General features: G+C 41.6%; 1 protein-coding gene across 4 annotated transcripts in view; it reads left to right on the forward strand.

Moving 5' to 3' along the window:
- The first annotated feature begins 698 nt into the window (after positions 1 to 698).
- The window catches only part of pip5k1ca (phosphatidylinositol-4-phosphate 5-kinase, type I, gamma a), a 54,597-nt gene continuing 35,589 nt past the window's right edge, over positions 699 to 19,706 (forward strand). Inside the window, exon 1 of one of the 4 annotated variants that reach the window (XM_026158804.1) lies at positions 699 to 1,145. In XM_026158804.1, coding sequence (XP_026014589.1) covers positions 1,013 to 1,145 — 133 coding nt within the window. In that variant the 5' untranslated portion in view covers positions 699 to 1,012. Of the gene's footprint in view, positions 1,146 to 3,475; positions 3,664 to 19,706 lie in introns of those variants that run through there. The other 3 variants (XM_026158806.1, XM_026158808.1, XM_026158807.1) reach the window with 3 other exon arrangements.

Consider the following 19,706-nt stretch of genomic DNA (forward strand, 5'->3'; position numbering starts at 1 on the left):
GTATCGTCTTCTACTCACTGCAGCAGATAATCTGCTTCTCACCCTATTCCTAGCACCTTCCTCCTTCACTTCATCCAATGATTTTTTTCTGTGGTCTTCCTCTTTTCCTCTTTCATAGCAGCTTCATATTAAACATGCTTCATCCAACATATCCATTATCCGTCTTTTGCACATGCCCAAACCATCTCAGCCTTTCCTCTACAACTTTGTCTCTTACAGCTCAACCTGATATATCCTTCTGATGTGTTCATTATTAATCTTATAAATTCATACATTATAAATTTATTACTTCTACTCCTTGCAAAGGTACCCATTTGTCACTCCTACCACTCCTAGATCCACAAAGACACATTACCTTGTGACCTTCTCTCCATCAACACTCTCAAAGCAAATCTCACATCTGTATTGCTTTCACAAATCTTCATGGTATGGCTCATTATCTTTATCCCTGTGTAATTACTAAAACTGTACAAATCAACCCTGTTCTTGAAAATCTGCACCAGTACATTTGTTCTCCATTTCTCAGGCATTATCTGACTCTCTAAGATTTAAAACTCCTGGATGTTTCCATACGTCCACAAAGTATGTCATCTGGATAAGTAAATTAAATAAGTTAAACGTATAACAGAAACATACTGAGCCCCATCAAAAAAAAACAAAAAAAACAAGAGCCCTGAAATGTTATGCAACTGCTCAGTCAAATCTCCTTCTTGCAGTTCACTCAGAGTCCTGCAGGGGGAGTCACAGGGCCCATCAGTACAAAACCAGGCGGCAGCGGCTCAGCAGCAGCAAGTGCAGTGCAGAGGAGCTGGAAGAAGCAGACTGTGGGCTGCTGTCGTGAGGAAACACTGCACAGATGAAGGGACCGTCGCGGATAGCTGTCGCATATTCCTCCGTTTGACTACTGTTACACATCAAACGACCCGATCCTCTTTCCCTCCACCGGGATCGCGCCGTCGCTGTGGGTCTTTCATTCGGAGGGGCTTGCCTGTTTTTTCCTCCGGGAGGCTGAATGGAAGCAGCAGCCGAGGGAGCGGTCGGGCTGTCGGAGGCCAGGGAAGGGAGCCCGCTGTCCGGGGCCGCAGCATCCGATGATGGGGACACGGTTGTGGGAGTTAGCTACGGGATGGACGCCGCAGACATGGGTATTTTTCCACATATCTCATAAGCCATTCTCATCGTCCCTCCATCCATTTTCCCTCGCGGCTTTACTGCTGCTACCGTAACCAGAAAGTCCCGACTCATCTCTGCTAGCAAGGAATTAATAAGCTAGGCTAGTGGCTAACTAAGCTGAATGGATGGGGCTCAGGTGAAGTTAAGTGCTGTACATACTGCATGCGTTACTGCAAACTGTGTAGGGTACATTTATACAAGTGCAACTATGAGCAGCCAGCACACGGACAAATACAAGTGTTGCATGGCTGATGATAAAGTTGTTAATATTTTTGGTTCATAAAAGCAGACAGGTGTGAAGTCAAGGTTTCTCATTACTTCTTCATTTCATTTATTGATTTTTATTTATTGCTCTTTTAAAAAATATGAATGTATTCACATGGCCAGCTTTGAGCACCTAAACATTAATTTGCTTATTTGTCACCATCTTGGCACTTACTGGAACCAGTAATTTATTAAGGAGAAGGAAGGTTGAGCAAACTGGAGCCACTACAGTTGCTAACAGGCTAGACACCAGTTAAAGGGTGTAAAAGCCTTGCAATAGTGCACCAGTGTCTGAGGAAGTCCCGATAATGCATGAATAGTATGAAGCAACTAAATGCAATCAGACCACCACTGATTTGGCCGTTTACACCCGTGGTGGTCCTGCAATGACACCTCAAAAAAAGGCCCATTGGTAGTAAGTTTATAGATATAATTAATATTTAATTATTATTAGATTTAAAATGTCCAGGGAACTATGTATATATCAGCTGATAGAATTTAAGCCTATGTGTATCAATAATAACACTTTTCTGGGGTCAGACATTTGAGCATAGAAATCTAAAGACACGTGACCTTCAAACCATCCAGAAATTTGCAAAATGTTGCATTCTGCAAATACAATATCCAGTTATATATGCTCTTATCAACAACCTTGTCTATGCTAAAATGTCAGCGCCCTGCCTTATATAGCACAGTATTATATTCAGAAAGAAATATATTATCTTTGTGATGTAAAGAACAATTTCCAGAGTCACCTCACTACAGCCAGGTTTCTCAGCCCCAGCTTTACTGTTGCACACTTGTGCCGTAGTGGTGTCATGGTGGAATTTTCCTGTGTGCACTCTAGCTGCGGTGAAAATCACACCAACAGCCCCCCTACAGTTGATCACTACAATACCCCCACAGCTGTGCGAAAAGGTTTGGTGGTGTAAGGACCCTTTTCAGAACAGGTGTATTAGAGCAGTTGCTACTTTCTTTACACCATTTGTGGTTGACTTTTAGGGGATTTGTTACACACGTATAAGTGAAAAGCAGGCGTTCTTAGATCTCTGTTTTGTCCAATATGTGTCCAACATATTGACATCCTAGAGTCACACCTTTATGAGTCATAATGGTGCCACTTATTATATAAATGAGGGTAAAGTGAACAAATATTAACTAGTTTGCAGTGAAGGAAGTGGCAGACAGTGGGGAGAGCTAAACAGAGTTAACAAACTCGCAAAAGTGAATAATAAAGGGACCACACAACATAGTTCGTCCTTTTTAATAGTGTTCATTCAAGCTGATGTTTTCTCTGCATGTTCAGGATTCATCATTTCCATTATAAAATCTTCTTTGCGACCATGTGAAGCTGCTTTTAGCTGTGTGTTCAGCCCTTGTGTCTAACAGCCACCAGTCATGTTGCATTCACTGGTCTTGCACACTGTACATCACAGTTCTGGGGGGGTTTTCTTCTCACTGATGAGAAAGGTTCTGACTTTGACAAGAGTTCAGCACCTCCACAGAGAATAGGCTTGTGAATCAAAGAGACTGTCTGCTGAGGGTTAGTAGTCGAGCTTAAATTTATCAGAGGAGGAAAATGGAATCCAGGTGCCCCCGACTGCAGATGGTGTGTGTTTCATTTACTCTGTTCTGCTCAGTTACTGGCTACTCGCATGCATTGGAAAGCATAAGGTTTACAAAGGCCTTGTGTGCATTAATAGTGTTTAGGAGATATTTAACAGAGCTCTGCCCTGCTGAATATTTCATAGTTGACAATTTGGCATTCACCTGTCTATGCTTTCTTGCGAGGAACTTCTTGACCTTTAAATAACCAGGAAAACGATATTATTGCTGACATACTGTAGGGCGTATAGACTTGATCTCACTCCTTTTCGTTCCCCGTGTTGCTGCTTTTGTTTGCTTGCATAGGAATATCACCATCCGTGAGTAAGAGAGCGCAGGCGGGGTGGAGTGGATGGAGACGAGTGTCACGGATGATTTCTGACAGAAAAGCAGCAAGAGTGAAAGGGAAGGTTTACAAGATGGTAGCGAGATCTGTTGTGATGTATGGTTTGGAGACGGTGGCGCTGAGAAAAAGACAGGAGGCCGAGCTAGAAGTGGCAGAGATGAAGACCAGAATGGACAGGATTAGAAATGAGTATGTCAGAGAGGCAGCTCGAGCTTGGCCATGGTGAAGAAGGACATGCAAAGGGATGGTGTAAAAGAGAAGGATGCTGGAGAAAGGTAGGACAGAAACACAGGAAAAGTGATTTTTCTGCTTTGAGCATGAATTAAATAAAAGGAAATCCCACATTTCCCAGAACACCTAAATTCTGTGCAGTGGTTCAGTAAGCACACCTAATCTGTCATTTGATAAATGGTTCTAAAATTATTAAGTGCAGCAGCAAAGCAAACAAATAGACCACTACTGCACGCTCACTCAGTGTTATTGGTCATCCCTCAGAGTCGTGGAGCCTCGCGTGTAAAAATGCGATTATTTCCCCCTCAGTTCTCTTGTTTTTATAGCATCGTGTATAATGTTAATCCATTTCTTGCTGTCTTGCAACCTAAGATTTAATGTGTGCACTGATACAAAGCGTCGCTGGCCAAAGCCCCGCAACAGGGAAGGGTAGGTGCTGATCGTACTTTGACTTCCTTGCAACATCTGACAAGTGAGTGGGTCTAAAAGCAAAAGTCCATTAAAGACGAGTCATGTGCAATAACAATTTCATATGACCCTCACAGCAGGGTGTTAGGTTTTTTTAGTGGATATTCACAGCAGAAACGATTCAGTTCGCATAAATAATGATTAATTGAAATGTCAGCTGTAAAGGTTCAGCTTGATTCTGATTGGCTCTTTATGGTGTTGGATGCTGATCAACGTGAGCTCTCTCGGTTTACGTCAGATCCTGCAAATGCGTAATTGCGGGTTGCTCTGCAATGTGTGAATACAGCGTTGTGTGGGAGTCACAGCTGGCTGTTAAATAGCTGTCTGAGCATTTATTCCCATTTAAAGCATCACGTCTTCTGGCCGTTGTAATTTGTCCCCGTAGTCTACTTTCAGCACAATGGCAGCATTCGTCTCACTTATCTTCTCCTCGCACTCGGCTTCATCCTCAGAGACAGTCTCCTCTCCTTCCTCGCTTCTCCAGAGTGAGCCACAGCTCATCTACCTCCTCTGTGATTCCCTCACCTCAGCTCAGCCACTCATTTGCCACTATCCATCAGTCCTCGCCCTTGTCTGTTTTTCTCTGTTCGCTTCAGGCACGGCCTGTCAGAACTGCTGACGGTAGCACAAAGGGTGGGTTACCTCCTGTGGAATTTACCATCCATCTGCTTCCCCTCTTATTCCTATGGCAAGGTCTCTCTCTTTCCCCCTTCTTCTTTATCCTTCTGAAGCTATGCAGGAAAGGATCAGTTTGTATCCCTGTAGCTCATTCGAGGAGCCTGTGTAGGGTTTTTGACCCTCTGCCAGGTTTTTTGATGTCATTATTTTACGCAGATGATGACGCAGTCCAGTTACATCTCCGATTTTGCGTGCGTGTGGAGGATGTGTGCTATAGTAGATATTTTGAGCTGGCACCACAGCAAGGCTGGAGTATTGTGTTTGCTGCTGTCTGTCCTTGCGCCTTGTCAGGGTTTTTCGCTCTCCTAGGGGTACCCGCTGGACAGTTGACAATAAGGGCAGGGTGGGCATTTTTTATTTTTTTTGTCTGTTGTGGTGACTTTGCAGGTGTGAAAGCCGCCAGTGGAGGCTCCGACTCGCTTTCACTCTTACATGGCTGCAGTGTCATGCTGTAATGGCTTCACTCAGTGGGGAAATAAGGCGAAGACCTACTGTTTTCAATTAAGCGAGTTACTGAGCCCATAATGCAGGCTATTATTATTTCATAAGCAGCACCTGGAGCATGAATGCAGTGAGACAGGAACACTGTCAAACTAATGCAAACCACCCACATAGAATTAGTAGCATTTATTTTCAGCCAAAAAAACCAAACAGCATTGGATGGTGTCTTCTCAGGGTTATATTCCTCCAGATTGGCAGCATGACCTGTACAGTTTGTACTACAGCTCACCCAGTAAATGTCTACCTAAGTCCCTGATAAGCGTTTTGAAGAAGTGATTAGGATTATTAATCAGTACTATTTGATTTCTTTGAGGCTGTTATTCATCTGCTTTATTGTAGGGTCTTTACCCTACAGTGTACAGCACCTTGAGGTAACTGTTGTTGTGATTTGGCACTATATAAATAAAGTTGAATTGAATTTAATCTATATCCATTTAAGCATTCAATTTCCTTTTTTTCACCAAAAACTCTTAAATATCAGAGTAAACCTGTCTGAGAGTAGTACGAACTGACCAGTTTATTAACCAGTTTGTCAAAAAATAGAATTTGTCTGCAATCATTTTAATAAATCTAAATATAATTTATTTTTAGGGCATATTTTTCTGCAATTGGATCTTCTTTTAGCAATTGATGAAAAGAAAGAAAGGGGAATATAGCAATGTTGACTTGTTAAGCCAGAAGCCACTTCCATCTGTATAATTAAAGCAAATGCAAATGTTAACAGTTGTAACTTCTTATAAGATAAGATAGCCTTCATTGGTCAAGGTCTGGCTGTGTGGCAGGCAGGATGAGGACCCAAGTGCAGGAGACAAAACTTGAGCAGCTTTATTGCTGAGAACTACAAACTAAAATACAAAACACTAAACTCTCGGCCTGTTAGAGCTTGAACCTGGTAGTAGAGAGCAATACATGGAGCACGAAGAAGAGGGGTGAGGATAATGAGAGGGCACACCTGGGAAACACTCCTGGGCATGCTCTAACTCAGCTCTAACCTAGGGCTGGGCGATATATCGAGTTTTTAAAAAATATCGATATATTTTCATACGAGATATAAGATGTGACAATATCGTTTATATCGATATAGTCTATGTTATGTTATAATTATACTTGTGGAGCCGCAGGTTTGCCTCTCTTTCGTCCACTTTTGTCTCTACGCAATGTTACTCTGCCTCGCCTCTCATTCACTGAACACAACTCCGCCTCCCTCATAGCTTCACCTGCAGGCAATGACAAGATGAAAGCGGAAAATCTCCGTTAGCGAGTTACCGTGCGTGGGGCTGGACGGCGTCAACGTGTTAGCGAGCTAACCGCGCTAGCGAGCTAACCGCGCTAACGACATGCAGCCCGGAGGGGCTGCACGGCCTAAAATCCTTTCATTTTCTCAAAAATCGTCAGTGCGCCTTATGTATGAATTCTGGTTGTGCTTACTGACCGCGAACCGATTTTATGTGGTACACAGCGCTCAGCAATCTGTCAAAAAATGTTTTAATATGACTTTGCTAAGCTACGGAGCTGCACCGCTTGATGGATTGTCGGAGGATTACGGCTACCGGGGAGGAGCCTCGCGGAGTGATACGTACTGTGTGTGTATAAGGACCACAAATGGCACCTGTTCAGAGACGTGGTGCAGCTGTGAAATCTGTCTCTTTGTTATTATGCTCAGCGTCTATTAGTTTACATTTTGACTGCACAATTGTGAGCTTTTTGTTATGCACAAAAACAACATTGTTTTCTTTTATTTATGGACCATGAGTATTTAATAAATGCTGATAATTTATTTTTAAGTAATTTCTTCATGTACATCTACGCTGTATGTAAATAAAAGTGCCCGTGTGACATCTGGGACACAGTGTGACTAAGAACTCTCTTTTTGTTCTCAACTTATGGCTTTAAAAAAAATATCGAGATATATATCTTATATCGCCATCCAGCTAAAAAATATCGAGATATGAATTTTGGGTCATATCGCCCAGCCCTACTCTAACCCAACCTTTTTGGCGCCACGGACTGGTTTATGCCCGACAATATTTTCACGGACCGGCCTTTAAGGTGTCGCGGATAAATACAACAAAATAAAACTAGTACCCGTACCGACAAAAAAGAACATTTATTCATAACACACGTGAAAAGACCCAGGAAAACCGAGTTAACGATAAAAACGATAACAAAATAACGCTGAAAACCGATAAAAACCCTGAAAACCATACATTTCACACCTGAGCCTCAACTCTTGCAGCCCGGTGCCAAACGACTCACGGACCGGTACCGGTCCGAGGCCCGGGGATTGGGGACCGCTGCTCTAACTGACAAGACAGGGGAAGCAAAACTGATGCAAAGTACATGAGACAGGGACTATCAAAATAAAACAGAAAACACACTGAGATGGGAGTAGACAAGACAGAGCTCAGGAAGAAGGAGAGACAAAGACAGAGGAGGGATAAACAGAGACTGGGGAAACAAGATAAATAAACACAATACAGAGGACAAGAATGACTCTCACAGGAGACACAGGGATGAGGCAAAGACACAAAAGGAACCTTACAACAACAAACAAGAATCCATGAACCAGAAATAAAGAAACTCAGAGACACAAAAAAGAACTAAACTCAGGATTGTACTGTACAAACCTAAAATTCAAATCATCTCTTACAGCAAAGGAAACAATCATAAATCCATAACAAAACCCAAAACGCTGGGTGAAAAGCCTGCACCATGATAGCATTAGTCTCAGTGGGGAAATCCACATTGCGAACAACAGCAGAGAAGACAGGACAGGAATATAAAAATTGAAGAAAATACATACACCACACAAAGTGGAAGAAATATTCTATTCTGAATTTTAAAAATTCTGCTAAATCTTTAAGTTATTCGCTATCTGAGTCTGCTGAAAGTGCCTGAGCCTGACAAAGTGGAAGACCAAGATGCTGCAGGGTTTATTCAAGTTTAATAGGGCCTGAGCCGTGAGAAAATATATTCATTCATTAAACAGTGTGGGCCTAGTTGGCAAGTTCAGTCTGACCCTGGTATAAGCATTACTCCCAGCTCGTGTGATGGTGAATTTGCTTTGGGCCCCGAGAGAAGAGATAAAATAACCAAGGCTGCTTTTTCCAGTCTCTATCAGCCACAGCACAGATCGTTTCTTAGCACTCTTGAGTTACTTCTCCGATTGGTCAGATTAGTCTCTCTGGGCAAAAGACTTGCTATGCTTTTCTATCCTGGTTTCTGATGACTTCTTTACCTATTTTAATCATGTACATATTTATTAGGAAGATACTGATGTGGAAACAGCTCACTTGTCAGCATATGGTCACTGTCACTTAACTTTTCCTAGTTCATTTAAGGAGCATTGTGCAAGTAAATAAGAGAAAATGGGATTGTTTGATTAGCTGGGATTTTGCAACACATCTTGTGCAGAAACTGTTCTCTCTCAGAAAGTTTTGTTTAGATTTGTTCTGCTATGTTGAAAAAGGTGAAGCGAGTTTGTGGTGGAACAATGTAGGAACACAACAGGTTGTATATTGACTTGACTTCTCGGGACGACGGCCAGTATTTCCAGGCTTCAGTAGATTTCATGTTTATAGAGGCTCCATTGTTTAGTGGTTAACATGTAAAAGATGCCTGGTTTAAGATTCTGAGGAGACACAAATCCTTGGGTGGTTTGGTCTGGTGTAACAATCTGTGTGAAATTACTTGGAACATCCCTATTGTCCATAGTATTGCTTTAACTTTGGAATATTTAATTTAATTTTGTTTTGCTAATTAGGGCTGTGCGATATGACCAAAATCTCATATCCCAATATAAGAATTCTATCGTCCGATAACTATATAAATCACAAAAATGTAACATTTTCTGCAAATTCTGTGAATCTCGGGCAGCTCGTCTTGCGGGAAGTGTTTCCAGCTGCGCGTCATGTTGCTGGAGTCGAGTGTTTTAACCGATGCATGAAACTATACATTTTTAGACATAAGTTGTAAAGGCTGCCGTTTTCTTTGTGAGTATTTATTACACAGCGTGCTGCGGGGAAAAGCCTGTTCTAACGTTTGAGTCTAAGGTTTATTTTTTAGCACCTGGCGGCTCTTTTTAAATTCTCATCCGTAAATAATCTGCTCTTTCACGTGATTCAGTTTATTTTGAAAAGTCTCAACAGGATCTTGAACTTTATTGTGAAAGGTTTATGTGGAACATAAACAAACGGACACGCGATGCTGTTACAGTGGTTGTTGCTAATAAAAACAGGCGCTTGTCCGTCCGTAGTGTGGTTATATAAAATATAAGAGAAAGAGAGAACTTTAAGAAATTAATATAGCCACTACAGTGACCATCAAAACGATGAAAAAATATTGCCGTAAACAGTTTATTTTGCGACACCACGAAACAAAGGATAGCGTAAAATGAAACGATAGACGTTTTTATATCGTCATCCGATATATATCGTTATATCGAACAGCCCTAATGCTAATTTTCTATAGAGTTTACACTTTCTGTTTTTCATATTTATATTTTAAGCGAGCGTCAAATACTCAAATTCATCGACTGTGGTGACCCCTTTCCAATAACAGAGCAGACAAAAGAAGAAGCCTTTATTTTGTTTTGTTTTTTGTTCTGCCGGAGGTTTCTTCCTGTTAAAGGGGAGTTTTTCCTTCCCACTGTCGCCAAAGTGCTTGTTCATAGGGGTTCATATGATTGTTGGGTTTTTCTCTGTATTTATTGTAGGGTCTACCTTACAATCTAAAGCACCTTGAGGCAACTGTTGTTGTGTTTTGGCATTGTATAAATAAAACTGAATTGAATTGAATTATGAGATTGTTGATCTGAGTATAGGTTTAGCCATAAATCAACAGGATTTCCATTAATCTGTTAAGTCTAATGGGCAGCCTGGCCTAAGATGACCCCTGTAAACTGTTTATCTGACATATCCTGTTAGACAACAGCTATTAGTTTTACACATATAAAGAGAACCCAAAAGCACTATGACGAAGTTTCAAAATTATGAAAGAACCAGGCAGATATTATAACTTAATATCTTTTTAGTTGGCTACTTACAAATCACAATAGGCTAAATAATTTCTTAATTATTAAATATAAACAGCATTAATCATGCTTTTTATGAGTATAGACTGTGAAATAACACCAGTTTGTCTCTGTCTCGTCACTTGCTGCGTATGCAGAGATGCACTTAGGCCAACACAGCTCCACTCTTTACTCTGTGCTTCACAGTTAGCATTAAAGATTAAGATACTTGATTTGCTGTTGTAGAGGTATACAATGAAATTTTGCTTGGTGAGTCTATCGACCAACAGCAAGGGATGAAAGCAGCTTTTTTTTTTAAAAAAAGACATAAAAATTGTACAAACAAAACAACTATAGAAAAAGCATTAAAAAGAAAAATATACAGCACACAAACAACAAGTAAGGTGTAAAGTGACTTTCTGTTTATTTACCTCAGTGCAAAGATTATGCAATATTCTGTATTTGCACAGATATTAAATCAGACCCAGTAATTATTATTATTATTATTATTATTGCAAACTGCATTAATCAAATGCAGCCATAACAAAGCATTCTTCACTCCTGCAGATTTTCTCCACAGGTGTTTTTCTCTTTTTTCCATGTTTTGACGTTCTGTGGGTAACCCTGAGAAAAAGACTCATTATCTGTACTGTTTTGTGCTACATTGGTAGCTAAGGAATGTGTTGTCTACCACATTGTAAATTATAAACGCTGTAGCCTGTGAGTACTTTATAAGCATTCATCTGCATGTCCAATAGTGGCAAAAAAGGCTTTAAAACCACACGTGGTGCAGGGCTAAAAACATGACTTGGTGTTGATAAAATGGTAAATGATAGCACATGACAAGTGTATATATGACGCTGAAACACATACCAGTGCTGCTATGCCCCCTGCACTCTGTTTTTTCATGTAGGTGGCCATTTGTAGGGGTAGTGTGTGTGTGTGTGTGTGGTGCAAGATTGCCAGTAAGGATATCTTGCAATGCACCAGAGCATATAGATGAAAGACTGAAGTACATGGGAAATATGCAGAAATGGGATTATAGGCAAAATGTCTTTTTTTTTTCTTTTTTTTTTGCTGTCTTGTGAGAAATTTGCTCAACAGTTCCTTAATCGTAACATAATCTAATACAAATATGTGACTAGTAGCTGTGCAGGAAAAACAGCTTCCCCACATCTTTTTGTATTGTAAGACTCACGGTGTCACATTACTAAATACAGCAATAGTTTGATCTGAGGGCTGTTTTTCTTTTCGTCTCTGCACCTAACCAAGATGAGGCATAAAATAACAGGTCTCTGTAGATTATTTATTGCATGTGTGACAATACCGACTGAGACATTGTTGTGCAGCTCTGTTAGAGGAGATTACCTTCTACTGAGTCACCGCTGCCTGCAAAGATGCTGCTCTCAGCAACAACACAGCAGCACACAGTAGTCAGACTGATCACCTCCGTGTTTATTCCGACTATCTTTCCTCTCCTCTCCTCTCCTCTCCTCTCCTCTCCTCTCCTCTCCTCTCCTCTCCTCTCCTCTCCTCTCCTCTCCTCTCCTCTCCTCTCCTCTCCTCTCCTCTCCTCTCCTCTCGAGTCCATAAAAGGACTTCTTTCTCTTGGCTGACAGCTTTCATTGCATTTTGAGGATCAGCAAGGATCACTAAGCTCAGTTCTGATCTGGCAGCTCAGTAATGAAAAACAGACTGAAATTACATAAGAGTTTGAGCACTTGAGTGTGTCATTTTGCCAGCAGGACTTAGCTGTTTTTAGCTTTGCCCAAGAACAGAGTTCTGCAACTCAACCCTGTCTGTTTTTGCAGGAAAGCGAGACCTCCCTGTGGGAGCGTAGGACATGGCCACTCTCGACGTGTAAATCCAATGATATTAAAACAGTTAAACCATTCTCACTTGAAGGCATACAGAAATGCATGGTAACTGATCCTCTCCACATTGAAATAGTAGTTATTAAAACTTCTCATTTGTGTTTGCATTGACTCCGTCTGCATATTGGCTTGTGCACTGTGAGCGGGTGTCACATTCCCACAGACACACAGGTAGGCGTCTGAATAGCTGACTGTCAGGAGCTGTTGTTTAATTGACTTTTCATGCTGTATGAAGTGTGTGTCCTTGGGATGTGTTTAAAACCTGCCTGCTATCACTAGACTTGGCCCAGCTTTAATAAAAGCAGCTCTCCCTGCATCCCCTCACCTCTGATTTCCATTTCAAAGTCCACTGAGCTTTCACGCTTCTCTGAGGAAAAATTACACTTTCATGCCCACCTGTTCCATTAGTCCAGTCTACAGTTTGAAATTAAGATGCAACTGGTGAAATTTAGAATGGAGTCATTAGCTGATATAACTGCCCAGCCGTCATTTCAGCCACTTTTCACTCTTGTTTTGAACATAAAAGACATCGGTATGGACGCAAATGATGGCAGACAGGTCTTGTAGTGAAGAGTGCATCTCTGATGATATCTGAGACATATGTAATCATTTATCTAATGTAAAATCAGTCTTACAGTAATCATTGAGCATCAGTTTTAACAGTTGGCCCGATACAAATGGATCCAGTAACCCAGAAAAACAGACAGACGGGTTCCTGCTCCCACCTGTCCCTGCATTAGTACCATCTTATCCTGATAATCCTGACAGTTAGCCTTACGGCCTGGAGAGAATGGTATTGGGATTAGGGATAGTGAAGTAATCATGACCATGACTTGGCTGGCTTTTTCTTTGGGATGTTGTCTGTCTGCAACACCAACAATACCTCCGACTTGCTCTGGTCAGTCGTGTCTGTACGAAGTGATCACGCTGCAACAGTAAAGAAAAGTCCGGAGCAGCAAATATTCCATTTCCAAAAGGGTTGGGATGCTGTGTGAAGTGTAAAAACAAACAAACAAACATTTGAACCAGAACCTCAATTTTCCTGATAGTGCAAATAACTGCCACATTTTAAATAATCAACAATAAAAGTCTGTGATTTTCCTGTTCAATAACTACTTAATTAATCCATTAGCTGCCTAAGCTATTTTTGCCAGGAGTTTGGAGAACTTTCTCATAAAGGTTCCATAAGTAAATATTTAGTTTTTATATCTGTGTGTATTTATCTGTCTATTGCTCATCATCCAGCTCCAGGCTATGTGCCTCAAAGGATCTGTTTTTGAGCCAGCTGCGGGCAGGAAGCGTTTCATTAAGCCTACTTGCTTGCTATTGATCATAATGGATGACTTGGCATAGTAAAAAGCTGTCCTCTCCTTTCGTGTTCTCACTGTATTTCACAAAGTGGATGATGTGTGCTGACAACAGAGGACATAGAGACTTTCCCCTTGTGTGTGCTCCCCATTGTTCAGTAAATCTAAGGAATCCTGAGGGAAAATACTTTGCAAAGAGAACATTGTGGATGTGTGCTGGCATCATAGTTCTATGTTAAATCACAGTAACATGTTTAGTAGGGGTGCAACGATAGACAAAATTCACGGTAGGGCTGGGCGATATTACCCAAAATTCATATCTCGATATTTTTTAGCTGGATGGCGATATAAGATATATATCTCGATTTTTTTTTTAAAGCCATAAGTTAAGAACAAAAAGAGAGTTCTTAGTCACACTGTGTCCCAGATGTCAAATGGGCATTTTCTTTACATACAGCGTAGATGTAGAAATTACTCAAAAATAAATTATCAGCATTTATTAAATAATCATGGTCCATAAATAAAAGAAAACAATGTTGTTTTTGTGCATAACGAAAAGCTCACAATTGTGCAGTCAAAATGTAAACTAATAGACCCTGAGCGTAATAACAAAGAGACAGATTTCACAGCTGCACCACGTCTCTGAACAGGTGCCATGTGTGGTCCTTATTCACACACAGTACGGTAATATTACGTTGAAGCACAGTACGTATCACTCCGCGAGGCGGCTCCATCAAGCGGTGCAGCTCCGTAGCTTAGCAAAGTCATATTAAAACATTTTTTGACAGATTGCTGAGCGCTGTGTACCACATAAAATCGGTCTGCGGTCAGTAAGCACAACCAGAATTCATACATAAGGCGCACTGTCGATTTTTGAGAAAATGAAAGGATTTTAGGCCGTGCAGCCCCTCCTGGCTGCATGTCGTTAGCGCGGTTAGCTCGCTAACACGTTGACACCGTCCAGCCCCACGCAGGGGGGGATCCGAGGTAACTCGCTAACGGAGATTTTCCTCTTTCATCTCGTCATTGCCTGCAGGTAAAGCTATGGGGGAGGGGGAGTTGTGTTCAGTGAAGGAGAGGCGAGGCCGAGTAACGTTGCGTAGAGACATAAGTGGACGAAAGAGAGGCAAACCTGCGGCTCCACAAGTATAATTATAACGTAACATAGACTATATCGATATAAACGATATTGTCACATCTTGTATCTCGTATGAAAATATATCGATATTTTTAAAAAACTCGATATATCGCCCAGCCCTAATTCACGGTTCGGTTCGGTTCGATACTTTGGTGTCATGGTCATTTTTCAATACAAAAAATGTTCATGCTGTTTTAATTTGTCATTTATTAAAATTATAAATATATATTTTAACTCAAAAGTACAGTTTTTAAATGTAATGTTGCAGAAACAACAAAATAATTTAAAAAAAAAAATCTATCTGATCGAGAAATCACTCTAAATCTCGTTAAAATGACATTAACTCCATAACGCGGCAAATCTCCGTTAACGAGTTACCGCGGATTGCCCCGTGTGTGGGGCAGGACGGCGTCAACACTTTAATGAGCTAACTGCGCTAACGCAGTAGTTCCCACCCATGTAATTGAGCATTGCGTGGCACATCCGACATACTGTTTTACTTTAGTCCATGACGCGCTTACCTTCAGGATCATACTTCACATGAAGACCAAAATAGTTCCAAAGGCCAGATCTGAATGAGGGTGGGAGAGGTTCAATTTGCCATGTTGCAACGAGCTTAGCTTCTGTCTTGCTAGCTTGTGCTGCGCTCAGTGGATCTGCGCTTGACAGTGCAGCCTGGGCGGAGTAGTCGAGCGCAGATCCACTGAGCTCTCAACACAGACAGCATCGTCAGAAGAAAAGTTGATCAAATAAATAAAAAAAATTGTATTGTTCGATGCATATGCGTACCGAACTGAAAGCACTGTATCGAACGGTTCAATATCAATACGAGTATCGTTGCACCCCTAATGTTTAGAGATTGTTTAAACCGTATTTCCTGCTTAAGTTTGTAAGCAGGGTGTATTTGTCTCCCTATGCCAGCCTCTCTCTGTGTGTGTTTACATGCAGAAGCAGTGAGGATAAGCTGTAAGGCTATTATTCTGCCAGGGTGCCATAATTGCAAAGAACATTTAAAGCCTCTTTGCGTAGCTTAGCATTAGGAAGTTGATGACTCCCTAATTATAAATAACACCATAAAAAGTAGCTGATTAATAAAGAAAAGGCAACTGAAAGGAAATATTGACAATGTATGTTACCAGGCTTGTCTTAGATAGATAAGCACGCTGGAGTGCTGTGACAGAAACCAGCTTGTCAATGCTTTTAATCACTGTCTCTGCCACTAGCACTGGTTTCTTTGATCTGAGTCACATTAGGGCTGGAAATGTGGGTGCTAATGTGGAGAGTAAATAAAAATATGATTACAAATGAATGGGTCTATTCAAAACAAGTTAATTGACTCCAGAGATCCTGTTTTTCAGACAGGATCATGCCTGCTGTTCGTCCTCCTTTTAGGTTTAGTATTATATTTAATAAAGCCACTACATTTAAACCACCTGCCGAATTTTGCATAGGTCCCCTTCATGCTGCCAGAACAGCCCTGACCCGTGATTGCGTGAACTCCACATGACCACTGATGATGTCCTGTGGTAAGATGAAAATGGTGCTCAGAAATCAGGAGATCATCACATGTATCTGCTAAGTAAAGAGCGTCATTTAAAAAATCATCAAACGACACATAACACTAATGTACATCAGTAAACTATCACTAAGTTGTTATTACTGTTTCCTGCGCTTCATTCTGGACCAAAACCAGATGGAGGAGCGAGGACTACACAAGCTGGCTGGTGTGGTCATGGAAAAGTACACAGCCTGATGGATACTGAGCTCAAGGGCTCAAGGTTAGAAAGGCTTGATAACAAAGATTTCGGATCAGTTTTCCCTGTCTCAGTCTAAAGAGAAGTCGCAGTTGCAGTATTGGTTTTTTTTGTGGAGTCAAGTTTATATTAACCATCTTCTTAACAAAAAACAAGGAGAACCTGAGGGTATTCTGTCTTTCTGAACATCTGCACCATTCAGGACCTCCCCACCATTAGAGATAATATTACATTATATCATCCAGCGTTGTTCATTGGCTCTACTTTATGCTGCTGAGTACAGACTAGGCTGCTGTGTTGAATTTTTTCTGCATTTAAATACTGACAGAATGATGGATTTCTGCTTTCTGTGGGTCAGGCGCACTTTGACACGACTATCAAAAGCTGCTTTGTTGTGGCATGAAAAATTAACACCCAATCAATTGCTGGACCACCATCAGTGAGTCTCTGCCAAGATAATAACCAATCATCTCAGAGAAGCCGCTTACTTAGCTCATCCTCAGGGAGAACCAATATTGATCCTGGGCCAGACATTGCCGTCAGTAAGATACAAGGCTGTCTACAGTGTGTGTGATGTGAAGAATTACGCAAACACGCGAGTTGTTTCGTCTTTGTTAGTCATTTTGTTGTTTAGATTCACTAAAGAAGAATCTACTACATAAAGTAGTTCTGAGGATTTTCAACCCATCAGCAGGGAGAGTATCTGCTTCTTTGTGAAAGGAGAAGGGGACCTTCAGCAGGGCCCTGGTGTCAATACCTCTGGCCAAACAATCAGAAACAGACATCATGAGGGTGGCCTGAGAGCAAAATGTCCTCGATTGGGCCCTGTGTTCACCATGTAGCCTGATTGGCAGTTGCCATAGAATACCACAATTGGTAGGTCCACCACTAATGCCCTGTTCTGGGAGATCCCCCAGGACCCCATTCATGCCCTGATATTATAAGGGATGCATACAAACACATGGGGGCCATACAAACTACAGAGTACCATTTTTAATTACTTCAGTAAAATTTCTGAAAAATGGACCGGCCTGCTGGTGATACGAGAGGGGAGCGGGAGATCGACAGACGGATTGGTGCAGCGGCTGCAGTGATGCGGACGCTGTACCAGTCTGTTGTGGTGAAAAGAGAGCTGAGTGTAAAAGCAAAGCTCTCAATTTACCAGTCGATCTACGCCCCTACCCTCACCTATGGTCACGAGCTATGGGTAGTGACATACATGTGGCGGAAATGGGCTTCCTCCATTGGTGGCTGGCCTCTCCCCTAGAGATTGGGTGAGAAGTTCGGCCATTCGGGAGGGGCTCAGAGTAGAGCCGCTGCTCCTCCACATTGAAAGGAGCCAGCTGAGGTGGTTTGGGCATCTGACAAGGATGCCTCCTAGGCGCCTCCTGCGCGAGGTTTTCCAGGCATGTCCCACCAGGAGGAGGCCCCGGGGCAGACCCAGGACACGCTGGAGAGATTATATCTCTCGGCTGGCCTGGGAATGCCTTGGTGTTCCCCCGGATAAGCTTGAGGAGGTGGCTGGGGAGAGGGAGGTCTGGGCTTCTCTGCTTGGGCTGCTGCCCCCATGACCCGGCCCCGGATAAGCGGAAGAAAATGGATGGATGGATGGATGGATGGACCAGCCTGCTTTTTTCACTTTTATTTTCAAGGTGTTTTTAAATTCATCAGTAATTTGATAACTTTGATTTAATTCAGACAATGTGGGATCTTTCGCTCTTAACACATTATCCAGTTCATGCCAGTATAGATTTCCAGCGTTTCCAGTATTTGCTGTTGGAAGTGGTTTTGCTTCCTGACTTTTAATTGTTTTGCCCCTTTTTAATGCTACAAACATGTTTATTACATTGCCGAAAGTGGGCATTTTAACCTAAGAATCTATGAGGATTGAGTCAAAATCAGTGTCAAGTGGCCACTGCGGGGAACTGCAGTTTATGGCACCTCTTGCTTCATTTTTCAGCCCTGGAGGTTGGCACTTGGTTTTATTTAGCTTATCTTTTCTTTTTTTGTCACCCTGTTTGCACGTGTATGTGTTTGCATTATATCATATACTGCTGTGTGGCTGCACCAATGCCCTATTTAACAGCAGGATGAGAGGACATGTGGAAAGCAGCATCTGTCTGTTGATTCCAGGCACACGTGAGTTAGTCATAAAAATGCCGGCTGACCTCAATAGGGGCGCCATGGAAACAAGAAGGAGAAAAAGTGTGTGTGTGTGTGTGTGTGTGTGTGTGTGTGTGTGTGTGTGTGTGTGTGTGTGTGTGTGTGTGTGTGTGTGTGTGTGTGTGTGTGTGTGTGTGTGTGTGTGTGTGTGTGTGTGTGTGTGTGTTGTTCAGGTCCACGTCATAGAAAGCAAAGCGTGATTGTACCAGCTCAGTGTCAAAGATGTTGGATTAACCTGAAAGATTTCAATAAATATGGGAATATTTCTAATGAGTCATTTATGCAGAGATCAAGAAAAATAGAATATCCTGTTTGGATCTTAGCAATCCGTGTTCCCCCCCCAGAGAAGCGTTTCAATTTGCAGTATCCTGCACATTATAAAGCAAGTTTGGACAAGAGTAAATTTTATGTGTGTATTGGTATGTCTCAGGTTATTTTATCTCTTAGTATTGTAGACTTTTGTGGGGTTTTGAAGATTTTATCACACCTATTTTACATTATGGGAGTCGTGGAAACCCCAGTTCATACATTTCTGGAAAAGCATCCATTATCCAGCAGGGTTATTTCCTGCTGTTTGCTAACATGCTTTCCTGCATATTGATAGACATTGGATTGCTTTGATTCATCATTAGGCATAATTATCTAAGCTCTGTTGAGCAAATGCACAGGGTTTAATCTATAGTTTAGCAGAGATATGCGTGGATGGTCTTTCAGGAATTGGAAAACAACCAACTAGTAAAATATGAACATAATCATATAAGCGCAGGGGTTTTCAGAATGATGTACAGTCTGTCTCATTTCACCTCGCGTGAATATTAGCAGCCAGTAATGGACGACTCTCTTCAGGGTTATGAGAAGAAGCCATAAACCAACAAATTGCCATTTAGATAGGAAACAGATTCAGCTAGGAGCTGTTTACTTGGAAGGGTCTATTTGTTGTTCCATCCCCTGAAGAACTCTACAGCTGCCATATAATGGTGGAGTGAGAACAATTTTTCAGTATCTCCTCGTTCTGCAGCTTCGCAACACTGAACAAGAAGGGTAAATATGTTAAAGGTAAATGCAGAGATACCACAGACATGTTATTAAATAAGACTCCTGTATTCATGGTCAAGGCATATAAATATACTATTGTTTTCACATTTTTTGTAGGTACATAAGCTTATTACTCTGATTTTTCTTTATTGACTTTA

The sequence above is a fragment of the Astatotilapia calliptera genome, chromosome 23 (genome assembly GCF_900246225.1).
Source record: "Astatotilapia calliptera chromosome 23, fAstCal1.2, whole genome shotgun sequence".
NCBI classification, from domain to species: domain Eukaryota; kingdom Metazoa; phylum Chordata; class Actinopteri; order Cichliformes; family Cichlidae; genus Astatotilapia; species Astatotilapia calliptera.